At 41.6% G+C, this 12,500-nt stretch overlaps 1 protein-coding gene across 1 annotated transcript in view; it reads left to right on the top strand.

The window, feature by feature from the left end:
• Nucleotides 1-12,500, top strand: part of LOC113830111 (uncharacterized) — a 22,057-nt gene that overhangs the window by 8,238 nt on the left and 1,319 nt on the right. Inside the window, exons 4-13 of the mRNA XM_070133955.1 lie at nucleotides 1,211-1,372; nucleotides 2,499-2,663; nucleotides 3,150-3,173; nucleotides 3,526-3,678; nucleotides 5,496-5,660; nucleotides 6,773-6,946; nucleotides 7,265-7,477; nucleotides 8,393-8,453; nucleotides 8,744-9,029; nucleotides 10,177-12,500. The exon at nucleotides 10,177-12,500 is cut by the window's right edge and continues 1,319 nt beyond it. Coding sequence (XP_069990056.1) covers nucleotides 1,211-1,372; nucleotides 2,499-2,663; nucleotides 3,150-3,173; nucleotides 3,526-3,678; nucleotides 5,496-5,660; nucleotides 6,773-6,946; nucleotides 7,265-7,477; nucleotides 8,393-8,453; nucleotides 8,744-9,029; nucleotides 10,177-11,125 — 2,352 coding nt within the window. The 3' untranslated portion in view covers nucleotides 11,126-12,500. The remainder of the gene's footprint in view (nucleotides 1-1,210; nucleotides 1,373-2,498; nucleotides 2,664-3,149; nucleotides 3,174-3,525; nucleotides 3,679-5,495; nucleotides 5,661-6,772; nucleotides 6,947-7,264; nucleotides 7,478-8,392; nucleotides 8,454-8,743; nucleotides 9,030-10,176) is intronic.

The raw sequence follows: 12,500 nt of genomic DNA, 5'->3' as shown, positions 1-12,500 counted from the left end.
GGATGAATTACGTGCTTATTGTGAATAAGGACCGAGTTACTCAGGAAAGAGTGATGCTTAATGAAATATAATCTTTACATTTTGAAAAATAAAGAACTTACTTGATAGAAGTTAATGCTCAATAAAACAGTCATGTTGAATGGAAAGAGTCAGACGATAATAACAATGAAAAGATAAACAATATTACAAGAAGATACAAGGAGGCAAAACAAGGAAGAATCAGAATGGGGAAAGATTACTGAACTCAATAAATAGATCAAAAATATAAAGATATTAAATAGATAAAATATTTCGAGTGGATGAGGAAATAAACAAAACACATACTCTATTTAATATTAATCACAATATTTATGAGTTTTACTGATGATGAGTGTTATTATTCCCGCAACGTCATGGATAGCATAGCAATTTATTATATTTTTTTGGTTAATTTACTGTCTTTGTTTTGTGTCCTTCCTATGAGTCATCTCTATATATCGTCATATGTTCTCGTTTTTCTCTTCTTTTCCTATTATTATCCTTCTCGTTTTTTTCTGTTCCTCCTTTCTCCTTTTTTCATTATTTCGTTATTTTCCCATTCTCTCACTTTTTCGTATTTTTCGTCGTATTGTTTTGTTTCTTTATTTTCGTCCGTTTATCATTTTTTTTTTCAGTTATTCGTTATTTTTTTATTTATTTATTATTATTTTTTTTTTTTTTGTCGCAATTATCTATTTCTAATTTCCTCTCTTTTTCGAGCTAAATTATTTATCTATACTGCCTTCTTTCTTGACTTTAATTCAATAGATTTTTTCCTGTTATTTTTTATGCATTTATCTTTTTTTATTCATTCACTGTTTACCTTTTTCTGCTTCCATCTATTTTCAGGATTTTTTCTTTCTTTTTATTTACTTATTTTGTTTTTCTATTTCGCTTTTTGGTGTTTGTGTTTTTTCTCATATTAATTCAATAAATCCGTCTTTCTTTTTTCTGTTTCCATGTTTTTACATTGCCCTCCTTTTATGTTTTATTGTTCATATCGTCTTGTTCTCTTTATTTTTGTTTTTATTTTTTCGTTTTCATTAATAATATTTCGTCGTTTTCTTATTCACTTCTACTGACTGACATCTCTTATCTAATTCGCGCTTCCCCTTATTGACACACAACCTTGTTTTTTTTTTACTTCTCATTTATTCATTTATTCCCTCTTTCTTCCCTCCCCTCCCCCAAGACGAAACTGGAGGGCGTCGGCGTGGAGCGAAGGACGGAGATCGACATGCTGTGGGAGTCGTTGGGGTCACAGAACGAGGTCACGAACCGACTGAAACTTGACCTCGTCCGCCTCGAGGAAGAGCTGGAGTCCGAGAGGAACAACAGCAGAGTCTTGAAGCAGGTAGGGAGCGAGGAGCGAGGGGGGGGGGGTAAGATGGTAAGATGGTAAAAAGGGGTCTAAGGGAGGGACTAGGTGGTAAAATTCGTTAGATGGAAGGCTAAGGAAGGGTAAATGGGTACGGGGGAGGTGAGAAGGGAGGGGTAAGGGGATAGAAGGGTAGGGAAGGGAGGGGCAAGCGTCTGTGGGCGGAAGGATAGGAAAGGAGTAAGGGGAAGGGAGAGGGATGGTGGGAAGTAGGGGGGGGGGGATGGGTAAGGAATTAAGGAAAGGAGAAGGCGAGCGGAGGGAAGTAAGGGGTTAGAGGAAGGATGAAGAATCGGTGGATGGAAGAGTAGGAGGGGCTAATGGGGGAAACTAGGAAAGATATGGAAAGGGAATAAGGGGAAAGGATAAGTTGAAAAGGACTGGAGGAAGGGAAGAGGGAGTTAGAAGGTGAGTGGAAGGATAGAATGAGATGGGAAATAGGAAAGGATGGGAGGGAGAAAAGGAAACGGAAAAGGACAAAGGTGGATGGATGGAGGACTGGAAGAGGAGAAAGGAGGTGTGTGGGTTGGGAAATGGGCAATGGAGATAAGTAGGAAGAAGGACAGTGGGACAACAAATTGCTGATTGTCTGCGACAAGAGAAAGGGGTGATGAATAGAAGGAGAACGAAGAGAATTAGAGGGAGGAGGAAGAAAAGTGAAAGGCCAGGGAGATGTAACTTTAATCTAAAGAACCAAAGAGAGCTAAGTCCAGAGGCCATCAAAAAATGGGGGGGGCGTAAACCGGAAAGACGAAATAGAAAACGAGATTGAAATACGGGAGAAAATGGGATAACCCAAAAGGAAAACAGGAAACCCTAAAATGAAAACGAGGGAAAACTAAAAATAAAAAAATAATAAGAATAAATAAATGAATAAATAGATAAAAAAAAGAAAAAGAAAATGAAAATAAACAATTTTCAGGCTCGACCCCCTCAATAGAATTAGAACCACCAAGAGCATATCAATTCCCCTCACGAATTTCTTCATTATCTCTTGGATATCAGAAGCCCTTCCAAATCATCACCAAAGACGAATCACAATTTCAGAAGTGAAAAATGAAGAATCTTGACGACCCATCCTAACTACAGCCATTTTTTTCAGGAACTGGAGGAGAACAAACAAAAAAGCGAGGAACTGGAAGAGAAACTGATGAAAATCGAACAAGGCAGCAAAATGTCGATGATGTTTGTAAATAATCAGATTATGAAAGTTAATAATGATCTGAAGGGTGTGAAGACGGTAGTCAATGAAGTGAAGGATAAACAGGTAGGGTGAGAGAGAGAGAGAGAGAGAGAGGGGGGGGGGCAGACATACTCACACACATGCGTATATGCTTATATGTATTATGTGCACACAAACACATACGCATGCATCCCTACATAAACACAAGTATATATATAGGTGTATATAAACACACGCACACACACAAACAAACACACACACGTATATATATACATATATATATATATATATATATATATATATATATATATATATATATATATATATATATATATATATATATATATATATATATACGCGCGCGCGACACACACACATGGACATCTTACAGGTTGACCCCGCACTAGAGAAAAAAATCAAACTTGGCTGAAACATTCCAGGAACACCATGTATGCATTTGATACTGAATCGCAAAGGTAACCATTATGAATCTGAAGTACTAAGACCAAGGATTCGCTGCAATTTGAGAGTGAGATCGATATTTATCTGATTATTCTCTTCTGCCAACAGAGTGAACTTGACGCGATGGAAAACGTGAGTTGATATTTTGGGTCTGTTCGTCTTGGGGAATGAACAATACTGGTGATATGCAGAAAATATGAATATATAGATATGCAAGCGAAAAAGAAAACACACACACACACACACACACACACACACACACATATATATATATGTGTGTGTGTGTGTGTGTGTGTGTGTGTGTATGTGTGTGTGTGTGTGTGTGTGTGTGTGTGTGTGTGTGTGTGTGTGTGTGTGTGTGTGTGTGTGTGTGTGTGTGTGTGTGTGTGTGTGTGTGTATATATATATATATATATATATATATATATATATATATATATATATATATATATATATATATACATATGTGCCCTGACCCGAGCAGAAGGTGGAGGACCACGAGCGCAGGATCAGCCACTGGGAGGCCGAGGGCAACGTGACCAAGAGCGGCTGGGCGGGGGCCATCCTGCGCCAGGTGGAGGACACGGTGGCGCCCCTCCGCCTCGCCTTCGACACGGCCTCCAACGACACGGCCAGGGTGAGTGAGGGGAACAGGGGGCGGTAGGGACGATGGGGCGGATTACACGGGTTAAAAAAGGAGGCAGAGAGGGAGAAGAGGATGGTATACAGGGACAAGAGAGATAAAGAGAAAAAAACGCAGAAATTCAATCGGTTCTCTCCCTCTTGTTCAGCCTTCACTACCTACCGTAGAATGCGAACTGCCTCTCAGCAAGGCCCTCCCTAACAGTGCCGTGTGCTCTTCCGTTCCGTCTTTCGCGCGACCAGAAGCACATCGACAGGTAACATCAGGCCGGGCTAGAGGACGACTAAAGTAAATGCCAAGGCAGTATCGCCCATCCATGCAAGGATATGCAGTTGCTAAGTAATCATTTTGTTCCGGTTGCAGAGCAGCCAATTTCCAACAGCACTGAATGAATTACTACTTAAATGGTAAAGTGCGTGAACTGAGAATGTATGAGAAGAGCATTGCTAAAGCCTTCCGTGCGTAGCGAAGCGGGGCGAATTAGAACCAGTGATTCGTGTAATTAGTTCAATTCCTACTTAACAGAAAAAGTGGCAGAAGAGTATCATAAAATAACACTAGTTGAGGACTGGCCTGCCATCTCATCATCATAGCAGTACTATGACATTCCTCAAAGGAGGAAGAGCTACCATTCCAAGTGCTTCGAATAGAAAGGAAAGTCCTATGGGCTTTCTGATTTTGGCTAATCATGCAGTCATAATATATGTGATTAAGCCCAGGATATAACCCCCAAAAAATGTTTCGAGATCAATGAAGAATGAAAGGATACTTCAGAGAATGTCATTACAGCAAGGTTCCTTGGCCGACTTGGCCGGACTTGCCAGACCTACGAAGTAGGCGGCCAAGGAACCTAAGACGCAGACAGCCAAGGAACCTTGCAGTAATGACATTCTCTAAAGTATCCTTTCACTCTTCATTGATCTCGAAACATTTTTTTTTTAGGGGGGGGACATATTCTAAGCTTAATCACAAATATTATGACTGCATGATTAGCCACCCGAGTGCTCAGCTAATGGAAAGTGTCAATGGAATTCTAGCATGACATCTCATCACAGGGTACCTACTTTTAGAGAAGTCCTTGACATGGTTATTGTTAGAGGCTGTAATCAAGTAATTTATAAGAAGAAATACTCGTAAAAGTTATATGAAAAACAAAGATAGAGTAAAAGATTTTCGCTGTACCACTAATAGCACAAACAAATCTGTTTAACTCTTGGTCTTCAGATTTTTCCAGTTTATTTATTAGAGTATTACTGATGACCGAGAACTCACGACTGGAAGTGGTGGCGCGTCGGTGTCCAATCTAAGTTCGCTCAGGTGAAGTTACTCCAGAATCTTGTTCTCTAGGCGCTTGGGAGCTGGGAATCCCCAAAGCATTTTACAACAACAGGATATATGAGCTCAAGCAAAGATAACAGTGATCGAGCAACAAAGCAATTGTTAGTAGGCCTTGTGAATTGGCTAGAACTTAGGCAAGGGCTACGAAGAACATACATATTATTGTTCTTAAAAATGCAATTAGTGCATGTTTATTAGGTGGAATACACATACAAAGTTCTATAAATATCAAAAGCAAATAAGAATCAAATAAAAAGAAGAAAACTTTGAAGCAGATGCATCCACTAGAATAGCTTTACGTTGATAGCAGAATGATAAATCAACCGTATTGACTAGCATAAAAAGGTTAAAGAGAGACAGAGAGTACGAGTGAGTGAGAATAAGAAAAAGAGAGAGAGAGAAAGATTTTAAGAATAAGAGAGGGGGAAGATAGAGAGATCATTCCTTTGACCCATTTGCCCTGACCCGAGCAGAAGGTGGAGGACCACGAGCGCAGGATCAGCCACTGGGAGGCCGAGGGCAACGTGACCAAGAGCGGCTGGGCGGGGGCCATCCTGCGCCAGGTGGAGGACACGGTGGCGCCCCTCCGCCTCGCCATCGACCTCCTCAACGACACGATCACCAATGACACAGCCAAGGTGAGTCACGGGAACAGAAAGCAGGTAAAAACGAAAGCCATGGGCTGCTAGAAGGGGCTCGGGGGAGCGCCGTAGAGGACCGCCATGAAGGCCGCGGGAAAACAAGACGGGTCGGGCTGTGGGAGCTTCGAGCGCCTGAAAATGGATTTGAGGGAGACCAAATCCATGCCAATAGTGCTTCGTACAAAAGGAAAAAGAATTCGACCTCATGGATCGGGTCCAGAGGTGATTGGGTTGATTGTTGTGAAGCGTTTGCTCCTCAACTTAAATTCTCACGCAAATACTTTTAGACCAGAGGCTGTAGCATATAGTGAATTTCATTATCAATATACTTGCTACCTAGAATAACAAGGATTAAAGTCACTTCGTTTTGCTGTTCAAAAGGGTTGTGTCACTGAAAACGAGTCGGTATTGGTTATTGTGAAAGAGCGTTCCAAAGTGGGCTGGATAGTCTGAAATTTCATTTGACAAGATTAATTGAATTGAAATACGTACTATTGTCAGGGAATGTAAAGAGACTGACACCGCGCGAGGTACTGCTTGGAATTTTAAAGGATAAGAAGACGGAAAAATCTGCGTTGATCTGATCCTAGCTTGTTCGATGCCGGTCTTTTACGGGGGGCTTGAAGGCGATTAGAGGCAGTGGTTGGTGGTGCCGAGAGATCCTTCAAGCAGCTGTTGGGAATGAGTCATCTGGATCTGGAAGGACTTGGGTACTCACACGGTCCGCATACGGTCCTGGAGCATTTTCGTATACGGTTTCGCACAAGCGGTCTTGCTCCAGGCACGGTCACGTCATCCCTCTCCCTCAGCAGCTCAAGTTGTTGGATTAAGTAGGATTTATCAAAAGAAACCGTGGTCAATGACCCCTGTGGCGTTAGAAGGATGAGGCGAGGGCAGATCAGGGTCTGGGGCTGCATGGGAACAGGAAGGCATTTGAAGCACACTGCGGAGATGATCGAGCGGCAATTCACGGTGGTTCTGTGCAGTCATTGGAACTTCCTATACGGCTATGTCGGACACTCATGATTGCGAGGTAGTAAGCAGAGATAGGATCGAGAGAGAGAGAGAGAGAGATCATTCCTTTGACCCATTTGCCCTGACCCGAGCAGAAGGTGGAGGACCACGAGCGCAGGATCAGCCACTGGGAGGCCGAGGGCAACGTGACCAAGAGCGGCTGGGCGGGGGCCATCCTGCGCCAGGTGGAGGACACGGCGGCGCCCCTCCGCCTCGCCATCGACCTCCTCAACGCCACGACAGCCTCCCTCGGGAACGCGACGACGAAGGTGAGTGAAGGAAGAGACGACTGATGAGAAAAGGTAAATTCCGGATGGTCATGAGGCAGACATAGGAAACCATCCAATAAAGAAGATACACTTTAGTGATCAGTTTATGTGAATAACTCATCCTAACAGACATAGTGAGATTCTGTTAGATACCAGCATCTACATAAGACCATACTTTCCTTTTTCAATTACGACATACTACCATTACCGAGTGCAGAGTATAATGGTGTTTTACGTGTCGCCCAATATCGTCTAACGAAGAGAAAGTTTTGATTACGGGTTCTTCCACCTCGCCATTCCCCCTTTCTCATCCCTCAGGCGAAGGAGGACATACAAGAAATAGTACAAGAGAGAGAAATAGACCGGGAGTATGTAAAAATCCTGGAGGAGGCGCTGGAGGGAACGTCTTCTGAGGTGGACCGACTGACCGCCAACCTGGACCAGCTGGTGATCACGTTCCTCTTCCCGATGAACGACAGCATCTCGGCGCTGCGGAACGCCACGCACGACCTCAGGGACGAGCTCACGCAGGTAGGGAGGGCCGACTGCGACGACGCCCGATTCTGGTATAAAAGTTGTTTTTCTCTCTCTCTAGGTTTATTCTTGCCTCTTATTTCTTGTTTATTCTTGCCTGTTATTTCGTGTTTATTCTTGCTTGTTATTTCTTGTTTATTCTTGCTTGCTTCTTCAAATTAAGAATAATAATTTTGAAAAAAAAATAATGACAACTCCATCCAGTTAAAATCACAATACTGAGCAGATTGATATAGTAAGAAGAATTATGAAATTGTGAAGCTATTTACTGTAACAGTGATAATAATGATAATAATGATAATAATAGCAGTCGTAATAACAATGATAAGAATGATAATAATAGTAAAAATAACAGTGGTAATAAGGATAATGACAATAGTAATAATGGCAATGACAAAACTATGATGATAATTGTGATAAAAGAAATTATCGAACGAATAAGAACAGCAACAATAACGACAGTATTAATGTGAAGAAGAAAAGCTCCCATTAATTCCTAGCAAATCCCATTTTTCCATGATTCTTTTCCCTTTAAAAGAGTTACGTTTAACACGATTTAAAAAAGAGTACTTACGAATCAAACAGATTAGACCAGTTTTATCAACTCGTGATTTTACTTATCTCATTTTGCATTCTTTCTTTTTGATACTGAATATTCCTTTTCACTCTATATATTTATTAAACAAATTTCTTATTTTTATTTTCTTTTTTTTTTCTTCTTTTTTTTTTGCGGAGGGTACACCATTATCTAATCTATTTGTTATTTGGGCGTTTCCTTCTTTTTTTTTCGTTTCTTTCTCTTTCACTGCATTTACCGTTTTCTTTTCCTTGGTCATTTCCCATTTTCTTCATGTGGTTGTCCTGTCAATCAAAATAATAGATATATAATTCCACTATCCATGAATTCAACAGCGTTTGGAGGAGGTGGAGAGGGACGCCAAATACAAAGGCTCTACAGGCAGCACGAAAACGAGTGAGTCTACGTTTGTTAAGAAAATAAAATGTCTTTAGATCTCATTTTAAAAATCATAAAAAGTAGAAGGATGAAAAAATCGACTTATAAAGCTGATGTAATGCGCAATAAAAGTCGCTTTTCATTTCATTTCCAACAACTTGACATTATTATTCTTGGCTTTTATGTAACAGATTATTTAAAACTATTTTGTCATCCATGACGTTTTTAGTCTTTTCCGTGACAATAGACACTATATACACTTCCTTTTCCCACCGTCACTCCCGCTGCCGCCTGCGCCTCCCCCGCAGCCATGTTCCAGTGGCAACTCAACACCCTGCGCAACGTCACCAGGGGCATGGCGACCAACCTCACGACCTTGGAGAACCAGCTGACGTCCTTACGAGACTCCGAGGCCCAGCTCAAGAAAGAGCTCCAGGCGCTCCAGCAGCAGTCGGGGCAGGCGGACCTCGACCTGGACGCCCTCGAGGCCAAGGTAGGCAGCGCAGCCAACCTGACGGCGAGGGTGAAGAGCTTGGAGAAGAGGATGGCGATGCGCGACGCGACCCTCACCACGGGCAACAAGCTACTGTCTTCGTGAGTTAATTTTCGGGCCTTTCTGTCTGCGAGTGAACAGCGTCTTTTGGGACGAATGGACAAGGGCACTCGAGATGTCATTAGAATGGGAATAGTAATGATAGATTATTATTATCATTATTTCTTCTGTTTTGTTTATTTATTCATTTCGTTTTATCGTTATTATTTGCTTTATTTTATTATTATTATATCTTTTGGGGGATGAGGACATTATTAGGAAGTATGTTTTCCGTCTTCCCCACTTCCTTCTACTTTCTTCTGTTTCTTCCTTCTACTTTCTTCCTAAATATTACCATTTCCCAAAAGCAATTTTCACCTTTCCCTTTTTATTCTCAACTTCTCACCTTTCCCTTCCTCTTTCATCATTCTTCTTCCTCTTCTATCTCCCTTGTTCTTCCTTCATCTTCATTTCTTCCTCATTCCTTTTCTATCTTCCTCTCTTCCTCGTTTCTCTTCTATCTTCCTCTCTACCTCTTTCCCTTTTTAACCTTTCTCTCCCCCTTTCCTCATTCCGCCTTTATCTTCTCGTCATTTTCCTCGCCCATCTTCCTCCTCCCCTTTTCTCTTTCTTCTTCTATCCTCTCTTCCCCATCCCTCGTGCCTCTTCTTCCATCCCCTTATTCTCTTCCCCTTTCCTCATTCCGCCTTTATCTTCCCCTCTTCCTCTTTCCTCTTCTGCCTTCCCCTCTTTGTCTTTCCTCATTCCTCTTCTATCTTCTCTTTCTCTTTCCTCGTCTATTTTCCTATCTCCCCCTCTCCTCATCCCTTTTGTATCTTTCTCTCTTCCTTTTCCTCTTCTCTCTTCCTCTCTCCCCCTTTTCTCATCCCTTTTCTGTCTTCCTCTCTTCCTTTTCCTCTTCTTCCTTCCTCTCTCCCCCTTTTCTCACCCCTTTTCTATCTTCCTCTCTTCCTTTTCCTCTTTTCTCTTCCTCTCTCCCCCTTTTCTCATCCCTTTTCTATCTACTTCTCCTCCTTTTCCTCTTCTATCTTCCTCTCTTCCTTTTTCTCTTCTATCTTCCTCTCTTCCTTTTCCTCTTCTCTCTTCCTCTCTCCCCCTTTTCTCATCCCTTTTCCATCTTCCTCTCTTCCTTTTCCTCTTCTCTCTTCCTCTCTCCCCCATTCCTAATTCTCCCCCATCGTCCCGCAGACTCGCCGCCGGGGGGTCTATGCTGAACGCCCCGAGCGGGAAGGCCCCGGTGACCTTCCTCAAGAACCCAGGTCAGATCGGCTTTCCTATGGGCCCTGGTCCGTCGGGCGGTCCTTCGGGGGCGACTCCTTCAAGTCCTGGCTTTGCTGCATCCCCGAACTCGGTCATTTCTGGGAAAAATGCTAGTTCGATTCCAGTCAGCAATGTGGGAGCGAGCGGTGCTCAGAGTACGCCTAACACACCAAGAACCACCGTTAGTCCAGGACTCGCTGGTAACATGGGGGCCGCTAGTGGCCCAGGAGCAACTACTAACGCGATTGTAACTAGTACACCTAGGACAACTGGTAAAGCAAGTGTAACAAGTTCCCCAGGTACCACTGTTAACCCAGTTAATACAAGTGTAACTAGCACCCCAGGACCAGCTAGTAGCCCAGGAAATACCGTTAACCCCGGAACAGTTGGTAACTCAAGTGGAACTAGCACCCCAGGACCAGCTAGTACCTCAGGAGCAACTGGCAATACAAGTATAACTAGCACCCCAGGGGCAACTAGTAACCCAGGGGTAACCAGTACACCGGGGACACCTATTAGTACAGGAACAGCTGGTAATCCAGTTGGTAACACAAGTGTAGCTAGTAATCCAGTGGCAGCTGCTAACCCAGGAGCAGCTAGTAGGTCTGGGGTACCCGGACACTCAGGAAGTGCTGGTACGCCAGGGGCACCTGGTACGCCAGGGGCACCTGGTAAGCCAGGAGCACCTGGTAAGCCAGGAGCACCTGGTAAGCCAGGAGCACCTGGTAAGCCAGGGGCACCTGGTAAGCCAGGGGCACCTGGTAAGCCAGGAGCACCTGGTAAGCCAGGAGCACCTGGTAAGCCAGGGGCACCTGGTAAGCCAGGGGCACCTGGTAAGCCAGGGGCATCTGGTAACTCTTTAACACGGGTGCCATAAGAGCATCCGGTCCTGGAGCAGCTGGTAGCATTGTAGGGTATCTGGGAGCAGCTGGTGTTGGGTCAAGGGGTATGTCAGCTGACAGATCAGCTGTCCTATAAAATCAGCTGGTTTTTCGAAACGTTTTTGTTTTTGTTTTTCTTTTCTTTTTTCTTTTTTCTTTGTTAATCAAACACCATGGATGTTATTTGATACTATTTTTTCTTGTTCTTGAATATTTCTTTTTAGAATTCATGAAAAAGTTGTTTTTTTGTTGTTGTTTTTTACAATTATTTCTTAACACCCATACACATTCATTTCAACAGTCACAAACATTTCTTGTCTTGCTGATATTCATAATATTCTCATATACTTTTCGACATTTTTCTACATGAATACGGTTTTCACCAGCATATCTTGTTTACTCCTTACATTTCTATGAATATTGCTGGTATGACAAGCCGTGAATATTTCTCATATTATGAAAAAAACATTATTTTCATAATTCATGAACCTTTCTAACATTTATGTGCTTGCATTGTTAAAGCATAAACTCATTTTTTAAACCTTCACAAATGTTGCCTTACTTCTTTTAATATTATTATCTTCAGTTTTGATAATTAAGATATGTGAACATTTAATGTTTTCAAATTTCATTAACATATACTTTTTTTTTCCTTTTCATTTTCCATGGGTATAACATTGCTTTCCATAGAAGCATATGGCATAATTCAAACCCAAATATCATTCTTTTCAGGATTTTCACGTAATATCCACATACATTCTACTCATTTACCAATCCATGCCCTACAAAACCTTCTTTTATTTATCCAAAAGAGATGTCATCCTCCCCTTTCATAAAAGACATTTCCTCTATATATTATAACGACTTTAAAACATCGTTTCTAACACCTTTGGAGGAGTATCTGTTGTTCGAGTATCCGCTCATGGATAACTTTAAGGTCCCTGTTTAAATCCCCTTCTTCTTTTGGGGTCAACGAGCATTGCTGATCCTCCCGTGAGGCCTGTGTACATACTCTTTGTATATGAATCCCATACTGCATAGTATCCTTATATATTTGTCAAATTATGATGTTTATACTTATTGTTACGTGGACAAACACACATGTGAGCCCAAATACACACACACACACACACACACACACACACACACAAACAGATATATATATACATATATATATATATATATATATATATATATATATATATATATATGTATGTATATATATATATATACATATATATATATATATATATATATGTATGTATATATATATATATATATATATATATATATATATATATATATATATATATATATATATATATTTATATATATATGCGTGTGTGTGTGCGTGTGCATATATGCATGTAA

The sequence above is a fragment of the Penaeus vannamei genome, chromosome 19, assembly GCF_042767895.1.
Source record: "Penaeus vannamei isolate JL-2024 chromosome 19, ASM4276789v1, whole genome shotgun sequence".
NCBI lineage: Eukaryota > Metazoa > Arthropoda > Malacostraca > Decapoda > Penaeidae > Penaeus > Penaeus vannamei.
This window is presented reverse-complemented; position numbering and strand designations above follow the sequence as displayed.